Here is a 20,876-nt window from a genome sequence, read left to right as displayed (position 1 = left end):
TGAAAATTTTTTGTTAAAAATACTAAAAGTTAAATAAAATAAGTAGGTGATTCACATAAATTTACAAAAAAAAAAAGTAATAAATTAGTTGATAAGTGCATCCTAAACACACATTTGTCATTTTAGGTGGGTTTTATATTTTACCCAAAAAAAAATCAGAAAGAAAAATGTTTTTTTTTGGATAAAAATGAAAAAGGAAAATGTTTGTACTTCACATCGTACTTCAGTCATTAGGAGGAAGTGAGGGGTAAAACGGTCTTGTAGTCGAAACAGCAAATACAATCAATGCAAGCTTTATAGGAAGTCCACAAGGCTAACAAAGTAATTCTCCACATTCCTTCTTCCTCAATCCTCACTACTCCCTTCCCCACAAAGTTCCCATCACTAAAAACCAAAACTTTTCTGTTTAACGGTTACTTCTAACCTCAAATCCCAGCTATAAACACAATCTCATCTCCAATCTCATACCTCAAATCCCCCAAAATCCAGAAAAACAAAACACAAAACACAAAACCAAAACCTTTGGAAGTGTTTTTGCTTCTCAAAAAAACCAAAAAACATGAAGAAAGCAAAACAATTCCAGTTTCAAGTTCAACCACTTATCAACAACAACAACAACAACAACAACAATAACGGTTTGAGCTTCAGCTACTTCGATCTCTTGTCTGAAGAAATCGTGTTCACAATCCTCGACTTGTTAACCCCAAACCCATTAGACAAAAAATCGTTTTCTCTCGGGTGCAAGAACTTCTACTTCCTCGAATCCAAACACCGTCGAATTCTCAAGCCACTTCGCTCCGAGTACCTCCCAAAGGTTCTAACACGTTACCCCCACGTGACCCACATGGACCTCACGCTTTGTCCACGTGTCACCGACGCTACCCTCACGAACATAGCGGGTGCGTGTAACTCTAACCTGGTTTCCGTTGATTTATCGATGTCCAAGTTCTTCACGGGTGTTGGGTTGTTGAATTTGGCGGTGAAGTGTGAGAACTTGGTGGAGTTGGACTTAACCAATGCGACGGAGTTGAAGGATGGTGCGGCGGCGATGGTGGCGGAGGCGAGGAATTTGGAGAGGTTGTGGATGAGAAGGTGTAGGATGGTGACGGATTTGGGAGTTGGGTGTATTGCTGTTGGGTGTAGGAAGCTGAAGCTGTTGAGTTTGAAATGGTGTGTGGGTGTTGGTGATTTGGGTGTGGGTTTGATTGCTGTTAAGTGTAAAGATATTCGTAGTTTGGATCTTTCTTACTTGCCGGTAATTCTTCTTCTTCATCATCTTCTTGTTCTTATTGTTGTTTGTGTTTTGTGTTTTTTTTTGGGTCTTTTTGAGCTTGTTTAGTATGTATCCTTGTTTTGTCGCATACCATTCTGGGATATATGTTTTTGGGATTTGTTGTGTATGAAAATCCATTTGTGGTTCAGGTTTTGTTTTTTAGATCTAACAATGTAGAGAGTGTGGTTGAATTCAAAATTTTAAATGATATGGTACTTGATGCATCTTTACATTTGTAACATTTAATTTGGATCATGAAATGGGTCTAATTAAAATAGAGAGGATCCTTATAGGTGAAGATGATGCTGTTTTGTTCTGGGGGAGAATATGTATGAATGTAGATGTGATCATGGTCAAAATCCAATATATATATATATTTTTGGTTTGATTTTTTGATTTTGTGATCATCATGGCATATCAGCTTAGTGAAGGATATTCTTACATGTGTGTGTATCTGTGGAAGGGATTCTGGGTACTATGCTTGTTGGATATGTGTGTTTGTGTGTGAAAGTGATGTTAATTTTTTCCTGGGGAGAAATGAATGAATGTGGATGTGGTCATGGTCTTAATTCAATTTGGGTGTAATTCGTATTAATTATGTCATTTGTTTTTGAATTTTTGTTCCTCATGGTTTTTTAGCTCACTGAAGGACGCTCTTTACATATGTGTGTGTGTGTGTGTGTGTATGGAAGTGATTCTAGTCTTAGTCTTAATGAAATCTGTTGTGTGATCAGTATTAATTGTGTCAATTTGAGGTATTTTGTTTTATTTTATTTTATAATGGTTTGTCAGCTTATTTAATGATGTTATTATATGATCTTCATCTTGAGTTGAATACTTTGTAGTCCTAGCTAAAATGGGGAAAAGTGATAATTAAGTGTTTAGCAGATTTTTGCTGGTGGAATGTGTTTTGGGAAATTTTGTTACATATTATTGATGCCTTTTCATGTTCTGCAGATCAGTGACAAATGTTTACCATCCATCTTGAATTTGCAATATCTTGAAGATCTGGCTTTAGTGGGATGCCTTGGTATAGATGATAACAACCTTGCAGTCCTCAAAAATGGGTGCAAGTCGCTAAAGGTACTTTTTCATGGGTTTGTTGTTGTCCTTTTGTCTTATTCCTTTTATTGTATTAATTACAATTAAAAAAGATAGAATAATCACAATGTGGAGCTAAAAGATTTGCCTGGGCACAAAATTTGGAAGAATAAAAACTTCCATGTGCCTCGTATAATCTAAGATGCTGTTCTAAGGTGCTGAGTTTACAGTATAATCTAGTTGATGTTATAACTCATCAATGTATTTAAGTGTATATCATAGATTTTCATGAATATATATGATATACATAGAATAAACATCCTGTTTAGCCATGGATTCCACATCCTACTTGTCAAAAGGTCAGTTATGTTTCTTTTGAAGTATCTGTTTGACCAATTCACTTATTTTTCCTTTGAACAGAAACTTGATATGTCAAGTTGCGAGAAGATTACTCACATTGGCTTGTCTTCCGTATTCAGTTGTACCATATGTCTAGAACAAGTTACATTGGCAAATGGTTGTTCTGTAAGTCTCTACACTTCTTTGTGTCTTTCTAAAAGCTGAAGCTTTTTATCTTAGTACATTATTGACAATGTCATAATGGTGGTGATGTAGGTTAATCTTGACCTTGCTGATAGTTTGAACAAGCTTTCCAAGTTGCAATCAATCAAATTAGATGGCTGCCCAGTTACCTGTGCTGGACTAGGGGCCATTGGAGATTGGTGTGTATCACTGAAAGAGCTGAGCTTAAGTAAATGTTTAGGGGTGACAGACGAAGGTTTGACTTACCTTTTTATGAAACAGAAAGATTTGAGGATACTAGACATCACATGCTGTGACAAGATAACTGATGTTTCTATTTCCCACATCACAAGTTCATGCACTGATCTCAGTTCTCTCAAAATGGAATCATGTGCCCTGGTTCCTAGAGAAGCATTTATCTTAATTGGACAACGGTGCCATTCTCTTGAGGAGCTTGACTTAACAGATAATGAAATTGATGATGAAGGTATTGACTTTACTCCACTATAACATAAACAAGGGCTACTCTATGAGTGATATGCTAATGTAGTCATGTTCCTTCCTTTTACAGGTTTAAAATCCATCTCTAAATGTAGCAAACTCTCTAGCTTCAAACTAGGGCTTTGCCTAAACATAACTGATGAGGGACTTGCCCACATTGGCATGAGCTGTGTAGGGCTTAAAGAGCTGGATCTGTACAGGTTCGTGACTTGTAATCCATAACTTTTTGTCCTTTTTTTTTCTCTCGCATTGGGATAAATTAGTCCATGTCATCTTTGGCAATCAACTGAAAGTATTTGCTTTTTTCAGGTGCACAGGAATAACGGATTCAGGGATTTTAGCAATTGCCGGTGGTTGCCCTGGCCTCGAGATGATCAACATAGCCTACTGTAAAGAAATTACTGATGATTCCTTATTGTTGTTCTCAAAATGCGCACAATTAAACACAATTGAATGTCGAGGATGTCCTCATATCACATCTCTAGGTCTAGCAGCAATTGCTGCAGGATGCAAGCAACTCACCAAGTTAGACATAAAAAAATGTTACAAAGTTGATGATGCTGGGATGATTCCACTAGCTTACTTTTCTCAAAACCTCAAGCAGGTACTCTTCCTCCCCTTTCTCTCCTTGTTGGAATTTAATGGATCAAGAGAAACATTGAAATCAAGCAGTAATGGTTTATTCCTTTACTTGTAGATAAACCTGTCATATAGCTCGGTCACAGATGTGGGGCTCTTGTCCCTTGCCAGCATAAGCTGCCTCCAGACTTTGACTATCTTGCACTTGAAAGGTCTGACACCTAGTGGACTAGCAGCTGCCTTATTGGCATGCGGAGGACTAACAAAAGTGAAGCTTCATGCATCGTTTAAATCCTTGCTACCCCAAGCAATTTTCGAACATTTGGAAGCGCGTGGTTGTTTGTTCCAGTGGAGAGAGAAAGTGTTTAAGGTTTGTCACTTAGTTGTCACTAGGTCCATGAAAAAATTAATTTCTTCGATCCATCATATATATATTAAAAAAAAAAAAAAACCCTTACCTAGTACTAAGTTTCCCACTTTTGTGGGCTCTAATATTTAGATGAAGTAAAATTTTAGGTACAGCTTGTTAGGTATTGCACCTTCGGTTCCTCAATTGAATTCAACCACATGGTTTTATTGATCAAATGCAACAAAGAAATGTTTGGAACTTGCTGCAACAGCTGCGTTTCCTCAACAGGCAATAGTATTTGATTGCATACATGCATGTCTTTGCACGTGTGCTTCAATAATATAACTTGGAGAGAAATCAGATTATAGTCAACAGCAACCATTCAATATTTGATTGTTAGGTGTGGACAGCTTTAGAGGTTGACAATCATGTAGACAACCAAAATGAATGTTAGATGAACTAAAGCCAGTATATAGCACTATTAAATTAATCATTTGCAGTTAGTTAAATTACTTGATTAAGATATTAAGGATATTTTGGTGTGATTGACAGGCTGAATTAGATCCCAAGTGTTGGAAACGACAGTTGGAAGATATGATGCAGTAGGGTCTTCTGAAGCTCCTTTTTGTTCAGGGTGTCAAGCTCTCAAGCTGGTAACTGTAAATACTATGCAGAAGTTGACGTCTATAGCATATTGGAATTCAAAGGTCTTCTCCCCTATGCTTGTTTATTATTTGGAGATACATGTAGTCGACCTTAATTAATTTATTGAGTATTCAAAGCTAATCGCAAAAATTCTGGGACTAAGGCTTGGTTATTGTTGATGTATTTGGCAAAGTATTTAGCCTTTGGCAGCTCTTTCAAGCAAGGGCTGTCTTTTTTGGTGTGCATCATGGAAGCTTCATGAAAGTCATCAAAAAGTTTAGAGAATTGGTCTTTGCGAACTTGTTTTAACTACTCACTTTAATTGATTTCAATTATCATGTGCTTGCGTACCCACCTTATTATAATAAATGGAGACGGCTCTTTGTAATTTTTTTGCGTACCCACCTCATTCAGATGGCTCTTTGTAATTGGGTATTAAGATAAATTGTAAAATGCAAAGTCACTTGTTCCTTTAAAAAAGTATAATGTCGCAGACTTTAAAAGCAAATTTGGAAGTAGTGTACCTTGAAAGTGTTCTATTTGGACCGAGTCCAAGCCCATCAGGTAAACAAAAATATGTTAAAGTTGGAGCCTATATGTACATCCAATGTGGGAACACTTCAACATTAAGATAAGTATATAGCAATTCGTGTGAAATGATTCAATAGTTATTGGAGTTCTTTTTTGCCAAAAGCTTTTTTATACTGTTGAGGCCGCCACAATTAATTTTTACTGTCGTTATCTTGCTTTGCGAAGCCAAATTCTCCTTGGACAGGATTTTAGCTAATCTGCATAGATAAAAGCAACATTCACAATCAGAATCCTATACATTTTCTTTATGCTCCCTCTTTTGTAGACATATAGTCCGTTTGGATACAATTTATTATTGTTGAAAGTTACTGAAAACTGATTGTTGCTGAAAACACTGTAGCAAAATAATTTTTAAATGTATGAATAGTATTGCGGGACCCATTTTTAATATTTTTTTTTCTGAATAAAGTGGCTGTGGGTACTATAAACAGTGTGTAAACAGTATCAAAATAGTACGTGAACAGTATTTTTTTCTCATAAACAGTAACTGCACAATAACTTCTGTCTCTGACCCACGTGAAAGCAAAAAAAAAAAAAAAAGGAAGAAACGTGCCGCAGGATTCAGCAAAAAAACGCTGAATCCAAACGCTCACATAATAGCAATGCTAGCGTCTATCTACTCTCCACCACATCATTTAATGAAATTAAAGGAGGCACTCTCTATCATCTATTGGCAATAGAAGTCAGTTGAGTTAAGGAGGTTTTTTTGACCCAATTTATTATAGTAAATTAAAAAAATTCAATTCAATTTAACCTATTACATAAGTTCAATTCAACTCAATCCAATCTAATCCAACTCACATAGGTCAGGTTGAACTCATGGGTTGAACAATTTTTTTTATTACTATTATTAATAAATTGAGCAAAAAAAAAATATATAAATATAAATATATTAAAAAAACTCAAATATTAGTGTCAATGTAACTCTTTCAAGATAAACAACACTAATGATTAAACAATAATAGTAATTTACTACGTTTGTGTGAACTCATTGGCTTTTATATAAAATAGGAAGAGTTGGTTATTTAAAAAAAATATTAATTATATAATATATTTTAAATATATATTAACTATATGGGTGGGTTGGGTTAGGTTTAGTGGGTTTGAAATTTTATGACCTTAACCCAACCTGACCCGCTATCAAAATTTTTTTTGTAACCCAACACAACCTACTAAGCCCTAAAAACCGATCTAACCCTGTGGGTTGGGTTGGGTTAAGTTGGGTCAGTTTTGGCGGGTTAGTTGCACATCCTTAATTGGCAAAATTGGACAGACCCATCTACTCTCTACCCCAGCATTTAATAAAAGGAGGTACTCTATCATCAACATGGCAAGTTTGTACTTTGTACAGCTAGAAGAAACAAACGGATTTCAATATCTCTACAATTTTCAAACAGAAGTGAGCTTATGATCACTTTTACCAAGCAAACAAAGACAAAACGAGAAACAAATTAACTGGTTGGATGCGTAAATGAATTGGTTCTAATTACTCAGGTGAAGTGAAAGAAGGAAGCAGATTCTCGAATAAGAAAAAAAGATTCGGCAATTTTGAAAGAATTGAACTAGAAATCATATAAGATGAAAATCTCATTTACTGGACAGATCAGTTCTTAGTAACTCTGAACCAAGTTTGTAAGAGGCCTAAGTAGATACAGTAAAAGACGGTGGGCTAAAAGCTCCTCCATAATTCATATACATAGGCATCTCTTCAAGTATTATAGTGGAACTTTAGGCCTTATGTAATGGTCCCCATTTCGCAATTGAACCAACAATAGTAAATTGCTCAGAGAATTAAATGATCAGTGAGTTATTGCTTTCCTCATAATGGCTTCAAACCTTGACTCTGATTCTTACCCTTTTAAGTGCCATTGTTAAGACTGCATGGTCCTCTTGGGGCACCTAGAGGAATTTTAGATTGATCAAGCCTATTGTAAAAGAAACTTTTGTGCCAACTTCTTGTTGTTTAGTTTCTCCCTAATTCATGTCTATTTAAAAAAAAAAACATTTAAGATACTATTTACACCCTTTAAGTTAGGATCATTTCTAAATATATCTCGTATTTATTAAAACTTGTGATTTGCACTATTGAGCATTATAAAAAGGACAGAAAGACAAATGTATAACTTTTCTATTAACATCTTTCAGAATTGGTATATATATATATACTTGTAGAATCTCATCATTAATCCACTCAGGACCTTAGTAGAAGGAGGACATTGACATCTTTACAATACCTTGAAAGCTCTAAGTTGCAAGTTTTGAAAGTTGATGAACCGATTTAGAGAGTGTAAAGTGTATTTTCTTGTTGGGAATTTAAACTGAAATTCCAACCTATGAGAAAAAAAAAAAGAAAAAAAAGAGAAAACACTCGTCAAAGAAAACAATCACATACACAAGACAGTATTTACGTGGTTCGACAATTTACCTACGCTCACGGAATTGCATGGATTTCACTCTTATTAGGGAAAAATACAAAGTTTGGCTACAATGTTTTTTTTCTCTCTCTAAAAACACAACAACAGTTTTCCAAACCTTAGTCATAAAAGTGGCTTCATATCCTACGCACAGGATTACAATGGGCTACAAAACGGGCCAAAAATAAACTAGACTCCACAAAACCCAACAAATCTCCCACTTGGAGACTAGTTCAATCACCAACATCAGCCGCTATCCTCCAAAAGCAATCCCTCATCCCTGCAACTCATCCTCCTGTCCTTAAGCTAGAAGGCCAACTGAAGCTGCACACAGCTTCAGCTTCTCAATAGTGACACCCTTAGTCAACATGTCTGTCGGGTTCTTAGATCTACATATCTTCTCAAGTATTACCAGCTTATCTTTAACAAGGTACCAGATAAAATGGTATTTTGTTTGTATATGTTTCGACTTTGAATGAAAAGCTGAATTTTTAGCAAGAAAGATTGCACTCTGACTGTCACAGTGTAGAATGCCTATCTCTTGCTTCTTACCCAATTCATCTAAGAAACCATATAGCCAAATCATCTCTTTTCTAGTTTCAGTTGCTGCAACATACTCAGCTTCAGTAGTAGACAAAGTAACAATCTTTTGTAGATTTGAAGCCCATGATATAGCTGTACCACTCAGAGTAAATACAAATCCAGTAGTACTCTTTCTACTATCAATATCGCCAGCAAAATCAGCATCTACATAACCCTGTAGTTTCAAACTTGCACCTGTGAAGTAAAGACATGTATCTGATGAACCCTTCAGATATCTCAAAATCTACTTGACTACCTCCTAATGCTGCTTTCGAGGCCTACTCATGAATCTGCTCACAATTCCCACTGCATGTGCAATGTCTAGCCTTGTACACATCATAGCATACATAAAGCTGCCAATAGCTGAGGCATAGGGCACATTGCTCATATAGTCCCTTTCTTCTTTTATCTTTGGTGACTATTCTTTGCTTAATTTGAAATGATTACTCAAGGGTATGCTCACTGGTTTAGCTTCATTCATGTTGAACCTGCTGAGAACTTTCTTCACATACTTTGATTGTGAAAGCTTCAATGTACCATTAGCTTTGTCTCTAATGATTCTCAACTAAGGATTTACTTTGCAGCTCCCAAATCCTTAATTACAAACTGTTTTTACAATTGCTTCTTTAGATTATCAATCTCCTCAATGCAAGACCCTGTAATAAGCATATCATCCACATACAATAGTAATATGATGTAAGAACTGTAAAAAAACTCAACATAGCAACAGTGATCAGCTTCACATCTCTTGAACCTAATTCTATGCATAAAATTGTCAAATTTCTTGTACCATTGTCTAGGAGCTTGTTTTAGACCATACAAGCTTTTTCTCAGTTTGCAGACTAGATTCTCTTGTCCCTGAACAATGAACCTTTCTAGCTGAATCATGTAAAGATCTTCCTCTAAGTCACCATGAAGGAATGCCGTCTTCACATCTAACTGCTTAAGATGTAAGTTTTCTGTAGCCACCATTCCCAGCATCAGTCTAATTGTTGACATCTTCACAACTGGAGAAAATATCTCTGTGTAATCAATGCCTTCCTTCTGCTGGAACCCTTTAACAACTAATCTGGCCTTATAACGTTTGCTACCATTATGCTTATTCTTTATTCTGTATACCCACTTGTTCTACAAAGCCTTCTTTCCTATAGGCAATTCAGTCAGTTCCCATGTCTGATTCCTCAACAAGGAATCCATCTTATCCTTCATGGCTAACTCCCACTTGCTTGAATTTTCATCTTGCAAGGCTTCATTATAACACTCTGGTTCACCATCATCAGTCAACAGGAGATAATTTTAAGCGGATGAATAATGCTGTGGAGGTCTAATGTTCCTGGTAGATCTGCGGACTTCAGCTACAGGTGTACTCTAATCTACCTGTAAATCTACATTTTTCTTATATTCTTCACCCCTTTTCTGGACAGTACTTTCAGTCAATTCATCTAAGTTTACAAACTCTGATTTCTTTTGATCTATCTCTGTAACATTTGACATTACAGTTGACTTGTCCTTGTACATAACCTATTCATTAAATATCACATTTTTACTTCTGATGATTTTCCTGTTTTGTTCATCCCAAAACCTATAACAAAATTTCTCATCACCATAGCCAATGAAAAAACATATTTTAAACTTTGCATCAAGTTTACTACGAGCATCAAAATCAATATGAACATAAGAAATACAACCAAAAACTTTTAAATGTGAAAACTTTACATTTTTACCGCTCCAAACCTCCTCAGGAAGTTTGAACTCCATGGGAACTAATGGTCCTCGGTTTATCAGGTAAGCTGCAGTGCTAACAGCATCAGTCCAAAAAGTTTTTGGTAGTCCAGCGTGCAACTTCATACTCCTAGCACGCTCATTGAGAGTTCTGTTCATGCGCTCAGTTACAGCATTCTGCTGTGGTGTCCCAGGAATGGTCTTTTTCATCCTAATTCCTTGTGCAACACAATACTCACTGAACCCTCCATCTATGTACTCTCCTCCATTATCAGACCTTAAACATTTTAGTTTTAAACTTGTTTCTGTCTCAATTATGGCCTTCCACTTCTTAAAAGTTTCAAATACATCAGATTTATTTTTCAGAAAATAAACCCATACCTTTCTACTTAAGTCATCAATGAAAGTGATGTAGTACCTTGAACCTCAAAGGGATACAACCAGAGAAGGTCCCCACAAATCAGTGTGTACTAACTCCAATTTTTCAGGTTTCGGTGTTCTGCCAGTTTTCAAGAAGCTCACCTTTTTCTGCTTTCCTAAGATGCAGTTTTCACACATGTCAAAATCAATAGACTTCAATTCTGGTAGTTTTCCTTTTGACAGCAGCATCTTCATCCCTTTCTGACTCATGTGACCAAGTCTGTAGTGCCATAGGCTTGTATCAGTACTTGCTTTAGCAACTGCAACTGTGTCTCTTGGACTTGAGGTCATATAGAGAGTGTCAGTCTTCTTTCCATGAGCCAATACTCTAACTCACTTTGTAACCTTCCAAGTACCACCAACAAATAGTATTGCATGCCCTTCATCATCAAGTTGTCCAACAGAAATCAAATTCCTCCTCAAGTCAGGAATATGTCAAACCTTCTCCAGTAACCAAACAGATCCATTGGGCAACAATATCTGGACGTCTCCCATACCTACAACATCCAAGGCTGAACCATCAGCCAAATACACCTTACCAAAATCACCTACAACATTATTCTATATGATTTCTCGGTGTGGAGTGGTATGAAACGAAGTTCCTGAGTCCAAAACTCAATCATCAAGTGGACTGTCTACTGCAAGAAGTAATGTATCCTGTACCTTTTCTGTTACATATTAGCAGAATCATCTTCATTCTTCTTCTTAGGATTTTTGCATTGGTTCCTAAAGTGGCCTGTTTTTCCACAATTCCAGCATTGTACTTGTTGGCCTGATCTAGATTTACTTCTGTTCCGATTAGTATTTTTGAATTTTGATCTGCCCCGATTTGAATTTCTGTTATTACCTCTGCCTCTTGTCTCAAGGTTTAGGGCAGAACTAGATCTTGAGGTTTCACCTGCATCTTTTCTGTGAATCTCCTCAACCAGAATCAAATCTCGAATATCATTGTACTTGAGCTTTTCTTTTCCTGTAGAATTACTTACTGCCATCCTCATTGCCTCCAAACTGTTTGGCAAAGAAGCCAAGACGATCAGAGCACGAATCTCATCATCAAAATCAATTTCTACAGACGACAATTGATTTGTGATAGTGTTAAATTCATTCAGATGTTGTGCTACTGATGCATTCTCTGCCATCTTCAAATTGAACAATTTCTTCATCAAATGCACCTTGTTGTTTGTTGATAGCTTTTCATACATACCAGACAAAGCCTTCATCAGATCTGCTGTGGTCTTCTCCTTTACAACATTGTGTACAACAGACCTAGACAGAGTTAACTTGATAACTCCCAGTACCTGTCTGTCAAGAAGAGCCCATTCATCAGCTTTCATTGCCTCAGGTTTTGTCCCCAAAAGAGGCAGGTGCAATTTCTTCCCATAGAGATAATCTTCAATCTGCATCCTCCAATACGCGAAGTCTGTGCCATCAAACTTTTCTATTTCAGACGCCTTTCTTGCTTCCTCTGCCATTGCTCTCACTCAAACCTAACCCTAGGCTTTGATACCAGTTGTTGGAAATTCAACATAAATTCCAACCTGTGAGAAACAAAAAAAAAAAAAAAAAAAAAAGAGAAAATACACGTCAAAGAAAACAATTACACGCATAAAACAGTAGTTACGTGGAAATTCAACATAAATTCCAACCTGTGAGAAACAAAAAAAAAAAAAAAAAAAAAAGAGAAAATACACGTCAAAGAAAACAATTACACGCATAAAACAGTAGTTACGTGGTTCGACAATTTGTCTATATCTACGGAGTTGCAGGGATTTCACTCTTATCAAGGAAAAATACAAAGTGCGGCTACAGTGTTTTTTTCTCTCTCTAAAAACACAACAACAGTTTTTCAAACCCTAATCACCAAAGTGACTTTTATATCCTGCGCACAGGATTACAATGGGGTACAAAACGGGCAAAAAATAAACTAGACTTCACAAAACCCAACATTTCTCACACACACATAAAAGTACATAGCCCAATGGGCTAAAATCCATCATTTGTGAGATGGACCACTTTTTGTCTCTAACAATCTTTGAAGTGCCGCTGTAGCTTCAATTGGTCATGAACTCGTGATCCATCATGTACTTGTGGCCCATGGAAAAACAATCAAAGTAATCAACCCATTTGCCGTTCATGCAAGAACTTAAAAAATAAAAAATTTCACGATCGCTTGAAGGTCCCACCGGGAGTCGAACCCAGGTCGCTGGATTCAAAGTCCAGAGTGCTAACCACTACACCATGGAACCTGGCTGGTCGAAGCTTTCACCATCAAATAGTTCACTGTAGAAATCTGAAGAGAGCTTCTCCAAAATTCCAAATTAATTAATAAATATTGTGATTTTGGATGTAATTAGTAATTACCAATTGCGATTATTCATTAGTTTAACTGACCCTATCATCTGCATTATGAACCCATTTTTTACTAGGGGGTAATATTTCAGAACTATATAATTCATATTTCTTAATTCTTCCTTCCAAAACCAATATTTCTTTCAAGTTGTAAATTACCTAAATATCACCCCTAAAACATTTCTAGTTTTAAGAATTTTTTGGTAAATAATCCTCGAACGTTTAGGAACTGATAATTTGTTTGAACAAATTCTAGTTAAGTAATAACTTAGTTGAAGCAAATTATTGCAAAAGTTAATTTATTTTCATTATAGGCTGTGAACTAGTTGATTTTTTAAAAAAAAAAAAAAAAACTAGTATAACTTTTCTTTTCGTACAAGAAGTTTTGAAAAAAGAAAAGTTATGCATTATTAAGACAAAAACATAGATATAAATCTTAAGTGTTGTATTTTAAGTTTTTAATTAATCAATGAGTCACATAGTTGAATTTAATTATCCTTGAAAGAAGATATTGCAATTTATATTGCATTGATCAATACAACCACATAGTAATTAAAAAATGTAAATTCTTAAGGTAAAACATCTAAGAAACTGTCTTTAAGTTATATTCATCCAATTAAGTGGCTCATTGGCAATACAACTACATTGTTGAATTTAACTAGGATACCTAAGGTACATCGTTTAAGAAATTATATTTAAGTTTTGTCGTATTGTCATTTGCTTAAATAATTCAATTAGTTTTTGATACAATAATTCAATTAGTTAATAGAAGACATTTGTGCTTAAAAAATGACTATGACTCTACGAGGTTTATTAATTATTTTTATGAACAAGACTCTATACGTATATATCACTAATTAATCTCCCGAAAATTATAAGGTAATGTCTTGTACCCATCAAGTCATTATGATACTCCTAGATGTTTTTTTGGAGCAAAATGATACTCCTAGATTTTAAGACTTATAATCACTTCACAACAACAGTAGAAGAGTAAGATTTGGGCTGGGACTAATGTATTTTGAAATATTTAAATCAGCGCTGAAAAGTCTTTCAATCCACGGGGCAAGTTTAAATAAAGTACCAACCAGATTCTAATGCATAGTGGGATTTTACTTTTAGTTTTTGGGCAAAACTTAAATAAAATATAAATAGGTGACATTACATATATGATTATATTGACTAATAAGTAATAGTTTGAATTTCATTAACTTTGAAAAATAATATTATTTACATTACATGGATCAATACAATTATATATTTGAATTTAATAATAAAAAAATTTAAGTTACATTTAAGTAACATGGATATGTAACTAAGTTTTATTTAACTCTTTTTTTTTTTTTTTTTGAGAACCAACTAAGTTTTACTTAGTTACCTATCTGATCAATTATAAATTTTTAAATACAACTTACTAATTAAAATACAATAATACAATAAAAAATAATAATAAAAAAGCAAAATGGTAGCTGATGAAGGAACACGTGGCTAGCTCTCAGCCTTAGCCGCCTATCTTGTGGCCAGTCAAGTCAAAGCCACAAGCTTGGACCAAATATGGGTTTCCACGGTCAAACTTACTGAGCTTCTCCGAAGAAGCTTAGAGTTGGAGATGTTAATAAGAAAAAGCCTCAGCAATAAACATTTGGCCTTCAAAGTATTTAGTATTTATCTCTCTCTGCCTCTCTTCTCTACTCTTATAACTATCGATCGCCCATCTTATATAACACATGGCTTCCTCAGCTAGCAGTTTAAATAATCCTATAAATTCTCATTCCAACTTCTCCTTCTCAAACCAATTCATGACCTCCTTCACTGACCTCCTTTCCAATAACAAAAACATGGACCAAGAAAATGAACTCAGATGGGGACTCTCTGACCTTAAATCTGATAGAAATGGAAATGAAATACCAAAATTCAAGTCACTTCCACCTCCTTCATTGCCACTCTCTCCTCCTCCACTTTCTCCTTCTTCTTATTTGGCTTTCCCAACTGGTTTAAGCCCAAATGAATTCTTGATGTCACCTTTGTTTGGCTCCAATTACAATGTAAGTTATAGCTCCATAGTCCATAAATATGCTTTGATGTTTGTTGGCTGAGTTTTACTTATATGCATACTATTACACAAAATGATAAATGGGTCTTTGTTATTTTGTTATGTTTATGCAGAATCTTCCATCTCCAACTACTGGGGCTTTTGCTAGTCAAGCACTCAACTGGATGAATAATTCTGGTGATAACCAGCAGCTTGGAATGAAGTTGGAAGAGAAAACTTTCTCTGATTTCTCTTTCCAACCCCAAACAAAGCCTGCTACTACAACATCATCATCCACCTTTCAGTCTTCTTCAAGCATGGTCTCAAACTCGGTGGTATGTTTCATTTCATATAATTCAATTATTACATATATTCTTGATGTTCAGTAATTATGAACACTTTCTTTTTTTTTAGAGCTTTCTCTCTTTTTAGTTTTCAAAAACTCTCAAGGTTTTTGTTCTAAAATTTTGAATTCGATCATGGATCTTTAACAAACTATAATTAAAGTCGCAATTCAAGTTTTTTTTTTTTTTAAATAGAAAAAGAACTTATTATAAAGAAGAGCAGACAATACTACAAGTTCTTGATAGTATGTTTTAAGTTTTGTAATTCAAAAAAAATTAATAATAGGGCCAACAAGAGTAGACTTTTTGTGGTCTTGCCACATGCCAGCGTAGGAGGCCGTGTTGAATGTCGTATCCTATGCCTATGAGCAATAAAAAAAGTGGATCAGGCTTTCTTTGCCCTCATAGGGCTATTGAGACAATTTTTTAGATTGTTATAATATTCTAATAGATATTTTTTTGGTGAAGAATCCGTAGACGTCGGCAGAGAAATTATGTTTAATGCGTATAGTAATTCGTTTGTTGAGGCGATAAGTTTTCTCTGTGATAGTCAATAAACGTGCCAGCTGTGATAAAAAAAAAAAAAGTATTCCTTAAAACTTAAAAGATAAAGACATAAGACATTACCAAAGGTGCTTTTGAAGGCAACTTCTAGGCCTCAAGGCAAGCAGTTTTGGCTAAGAAGTAACAGCTCGAGTTGTTGGGTCCCTCAGTAATTCAATACAAATTTAAAACCTATACCACTGCACTGATTATTTGTTTGAGATGTTTTTTTTTTTTTTTTTTTTGAGAAAAGTTTGAGATGTTTTTAAAAAAAAAAAATTGTATACTTTCCAAAAATAGTAACAAATAGTTTCCAAAAGTAGTGTGTGTGTGTGTATATATATATATGTATGTATGTACATATACCATATTGCTGAAGAGACAAAGAGTTATGTTATTTGTCCAGCTACAAACTCCTTGGAGGCATTATGCATGGCAACCATTAAGACTACTCACATCCAGTGAGTATGCTAGGTGTCAACTATGGCACTAAATTATTCAAATGCTTGAATTTTTCGTAGATGGAATTTTTTTTCATTACTTTTGCTAAATATGATTCTTTCTTTTTTAATGTTTTGCTAAACAAAACTAAATATGATTCTACTTGAACAGGAAGAATCCTTGAAAAGACAAGAAGAAGCATGGAATCTTAAAAAACCCACAAATCAAAATGAATTTTCGTTGGAGAAGGCGGTAGTAAAATCAGAATTTGCACCAATAAAGAACTTCACTTCAGATATGGTTACAAGCCAAGCAAAAATGCAGAGTGGTGCTGCTGCCTTATCTGGTCACAATCAATGCACTCAACAATCACAATATATAAGAGAGCAGAGAAAATCAGACGATGGATACAACTGGAGAAAATATGGACAGAAACAAGTGAAGGGAAGTGAAAACCCTCGTAGTTATTACAAGTGCACGTATCCAAGTTGCCCGACGAAGAAAAAAGTTGAGAGGTCTTTGGATGGACAGATTACTGAAATAGTATACAAAGGAAGTCATAATCATCCTAAGCCTCAGTCTAATAGAAGATCAAATTCTCAATCAATTCAACCTTCTTCGTGCACGAATTCAGGCATTTCAGATCAGTCGATTGTTACACTAGGCAATAGACATATGGAGTCTGTCACAATGCAGGATGATTCTTCAGTCTCAATTGGAGAGGATGACTTTGATCAGAGATCACCAATGAGTAATTCCGGAGGAGATGATGATGAAAATGAGCGTGAGGCCAAAAGATGGTAAGTCAAAAAGTACTAGTATGATGGCTTTGCTTGTGTTTTTTGAAGATAAAATTGTAAATTGGGTTTTATTAATACTCTTTTAATTTCTCTTTTGCAGGAAAGGAGAAAATGAGAATGGGGGGTTTTCAGCTTCTGCAAGTAGGACTGTGAGGGAACCTAGAGTTGTAGTTCAAACAACAAGTGAAATTGATATTCTTGATGATGGGTATAGGTGGAGAAAATATGGACAGAAAGTAGTTAAGGGAAATCCAAATCCAAGGTATTTCACTCTTGTGACAATTTACAAAATATTTTAAAGAGTACTTAACCTTTTAGAGTTCTTAGTCTTTCTAAAACGAAATTTTGAATTTGTCTCCTAACTCTGCAATTTTCTCTTATATTTAGGAGCTACTACAAATGCACCTCTATTGCTTGCCCTGTGAGGAAACACGTTGAGCGAGCATCCCATGACATAAGGGCTGTGATCACTACTTATGAAGGGAAACACAACCACGATGTTCCTGCAGCTCGCGGTAATGGCAGTTATGCTGTGAATAGAGCTGCAACCAATAACAGTAGCAGCAATGAAGCCATGCCAATAAGGCCCTCAGTCATGGCCACCCATCCTATCCAGACAAGTTACCCAAATTCTTTTCAGAATACAAGGCTAACAACATCTGGAATTCAAGCACCATTTACTCTGCAAATGGTGCAGAACCAAGAGGGTGTACCATTTTCGGGGTACCGAAATCAAAATCGCGACTACATGGATCAAACACAGCTCTCAGAAGGTGTATTGTCTAGGGCCAAGGAGGAATGGAAGACTGACTCATTCCTTGATTCATTCCTATCTTAGGATTGCCAATTTTGGAATAGAGAGAAAGAAGATCACACTAATTATATTTGTTTTATGACTATAGTTTATAGTTTATAGTTTATAGCTTTTGCTGTCTAAAATTAGGGATTGAAATAAGTAGAGTTACTTTTCCATCTTTTTTTCTTTAAATACGATTGAGGCTGCTCTAAAGCTTTAGAAAGTATACCTCATTTGATTCAGTTTGTAAAAGTAGAACAGATAAATGAGGTGCAAAATGAATGCCCATGTAAGTTCTAACAAGTGCCAATCCTATGCTCTTGAAGAATTCTTTTATTTTTAAACATTTCTTGTTTTCCTGCTGTTTTTAAGAATCTAGCAAATCTTTGCATTTTCAGATAAGATTGTCTCAATATTTAGCCAAACCAGCCCCAATTGTCAGCTTGAGTAACATAGAAGTGAAACATATTGCTTTGGGGCCAGGGTCACATTATTGTTCTTTTCTTCACATTGTCCCACCAACTATACAATAGATAAATGTGATTTAGATTTCTTTAGTGATTAAACCAGAACTTTTTCGGCAGTTACTTGTCCCGCAAAGGAAGCTATAGCTCCCACGGTTTGATTTGTTCAGGAAGTCACTTTCTGAAAATTGCTTTCAAGATATAGCATGGAGTGGGGCTTTTTTGGGGGGCTTCTTGTCTTTAATATTTTGCATATTTCATGACTCAAGCCAAAAGTGAAATGAGTTTTTTTTGGCAGGAAACATCACCATTAAAACTGCCAAAAACAATAACCAAGCTTTAGTTCTAAAATTTTAGGGTCATTATAAACAAACTAATTAGAGTCAGGCCATAAATCATAAACCTGACCAAGTATAATTTATAAACAGAGTCAATGAAATCTCTTTATGCACAAATCAGCTCATACCACATATGACGAAGAAATTCAAACACTTACAAACAGATGAAGGCTATGGATGCCCAAGTATTCCCTTTGAAAACATAAATTTACAGGCAAAGGTATTATGCAAACAACAAATACAACAATGTTAAATAAAGAATCATCAATGGACAAAAAAAAAACCCCATTTCAAATATAAGACACAGTTGATATTTTGTATCCTGAAATCATGGCCAACAATGCCAGGGAAACGAATGCAAAGAAACCCATGCTGATGGCTGCTGCAGAAGAGTCTGTAAATATGTTGTCTACACCCTCTCGCATGTTATTGGTCAAAGGAATTGCAGCAGATGATGCTGATATCAATAGGTATGCCATAATCTGTGAAAAAAAGTTTAATCAACCTCATCTTCAATTCTAATTATAAACATAGAATCATAGCTGGACATTAAACTTGTATCCCTTCAACTTATGGATTAAGGTCAAAACCTTCTTTTTTAGTTTGAATTTAAAATCAAGTGTGCCACTTGTTATCAAAAGACTAAACTGTATCGATTTCATTCAGACAAAATTGTGAGGTTCACACAAATGTGCTCAAATACCCCAAAGCAAGAAAGACAAATTAGACAACTAATAACTAAGAACACAAATCATCATTTTCCATCTCCTGCTTAAAGCCTTAAACTTGATAAAAACATTTTTCTTATTACTTTGTGTTTGTCCAATCCAAAATTTCATTAAATTTGAGAAATTTGTATTTGATTAGTTCCCGATTATTTTTTTTGGCCTTTGCTATTGTATCTTTAAAGTTTGGCAACATGTTCCAGGTATCTTTAACGCAACAATGAAGAATCAAACACGTTTATCAAGGTGGAGTGCAATAGAAAATTTTCTCTTATAGAACCAGGCCGATCTTCTTAGTCTATTAAGACTAAGACTAAGTCTTTATTGATAAAAATAAAAAAGTTTTTTGCTAAGTGAAAAATAAAAGAAACTGGACCCAGAAACAGGAACCCCCAAATAAGTCGGATTTACAGCGAGATCGATCTGAAAAGTTAAACAAAAGAAAGAATCAAGACTAACCTGATCTCCAAAAAAGTCAAACAATCCAGAGGTCCGCTGTTGAACTTGAATCAAATGTCTCCCTGTCGAAAGTTCATGAACATGTCTCAAAGCTTGTGCCAATGAGTACAAGGTCGACAAAATAGCTATTGCCAACAAGTACCTATAGAAAAAAAAAAAAAAAAAAAAAAGGTTTCATAACCAAAACCAAAATTCTTAAGCCACAAAAACCCAATTAGCAATCACTTTCATAAAATCAAATAATTGACTCTCGAATTTACCTGTATTCGTCGTATCTATCAAAATTTTTCCAATCACCGTGTTCATTACTGGCCATGATAATAAAAGCAAGCAAAGAGAAAATCAAAGCCAATACTCTTAGAGCCAAAGCTGCTTTCTTTATCAAATCTTCTCTCCTCCATCGCTGTACAATCGCCGCGGCACCACCAAACCCGAACCCCGAACTGGGTGGTGCGGTGGCTGAGTTTGCTTGGTTCTCCATGTCAGCAACCGGTGGAGCTGTGGGCTCAGTTGGTGTCGATTCCACGTGTTGGTGATTCGACTTAGGATCATCCAAATTCGACATGTTTCTCGAAGTCTATGCCCTTGGAAGTCAGCAAAGAACATTAACGGAACGAAAGCTTTTAAAGGAACGAAAATTATTTATTTATTTATTTATATAAATGACAACTCAGAGTTTGTATTTTATAAGGTTAATTTGCTCGCTCATGCTGACTGGGACAAAATGGCGGGTGATTATAACGGAGAAAAGTGGTTTTGTGACGTGGCGAGGAGTGATTGGATGAGGTAGTAACGAGGGATACGAGGTAAAGTGGTGGATAATTCCGCTGGGTAACTGAAACTGAAATGGCTGTAACCAACTTCGGTTGATACGGTCTTTAGTAAAAAAAAAGTTAGAGAACCTTCGGACAAGGCCAATTTTAGGATCTTCAGACATTTTGCCTTCGGA

At 35.4% G+C, this 20,876-nt stretch overlaps 3 protein-coding genes and 1 non-coding gene across 4 annotated transcripts; 2 read left to right on the top strand and 2 right to left on the bottom strand.

Moving 5' to 3' along the window:
• Positions 1-340: 340 nt before the first annotated feature.
• Positions 341-5,298, top strand: LOC112008362 (F-box/LRR-repeat protein 3). Its single transcript, XM_024068118.2, has 8 exons — positions 341-1,255; positions 2,231-2,356; positions 2,735-2,839; positions 2,930-3,323; positions 3,408-3,537; positions 3,647-3,941; positions 4,035-4,286; positions 4,818-5,298. Exons 1-8 carry the CDS (start codon positions 560-562, stop codon positions 4,869-4,871), a joined length of 2,052 nt encoding a protein of 683 aa, XP_023923886.1. The 5' UTR covers positions 341-559; the 3' UTR covers positions 4,872-5,298.
• Positions 5,299-12,813: 7,515 nt separating this feature from the next.
• On the bottom strand, positions 12,814-12,885 carry TRNAQ-UUG (transfer RNA glutamine (anticodon UUG)). Its single transcript has one exon. It is a non-coding gene; the product is annotated as a tRNA-Gln (tRNA).
• Positions 12,886-14,637: 1,752 nt separating this feature from the next.
• On the top strand, positions 14,638-18,287 carry LOC112035298 (probable WRKY transcription factor 33). Its single transcript, XM_024068126.2, has 5 exons — positions 14,638-15,030; positions 15,152-15,352; positions 16,517-17,145; positions 17,246-17,407; positions 17,533-18,287. Exons 1-5 carry the CDS (start codon positions 14,713-14,715, stop codon positions 17,981-17,983), a joined length of 1,761 nt encoding a protein of 586 aa, XP_023923894.1. The 5' UTR covers positions 14,638-14,712; the 3' UTR covers positions 17,984-18,287.
• Positions 18,288-18,782: 495 nt separating this feature from the next.
• LOC112035304 (CASP-like protein 4B1) lies at positions 18,783-20,565 on the bottom strand. Its single transcript, XM_024068132.2, has 3 exons — positions 20,188-20,565; positions 19,928-20,069; positions 18,783-19,225 (listed from the first exon to the last, which is right to left on the bottom strand). The coding sequence occupies exons 1-3, from the start codon at positions 20,490-20,492 to the stop codon at positions 19,034-19,036; spliced, it is 639 nt and encodes a 212-aa protein (XP_023923900.1). The 5' UTR covers positions 20,493-20,565; the 3' UTR covers positions 18,783-19,033.
• Between the last annotated feature and the right edge of the window lie 311 nt (positions 20,566-20,876).

This window comes from Quercus suber, unplaced genomic scaffold (assembly GCF_002906115.3).
Source record: "Quercus suber isolate HL8 unplaced genomic scaffold, Cork oak 2.0 scaffold_380, whole genome shotgun sequence".
NCBI classification, from domain to species: domain Eukaryota; kingdom Viridiplantae; phylum Streptophyta; class Magnoliopsida; order Fagales; family Fagaceae; genus Quercus; species Quercus suber.
The sequence above is the reverse complement of the archived record's forward strand: the minus strand, read 5'-3'. Positions and strand labels throughout refer to the sequence as shown.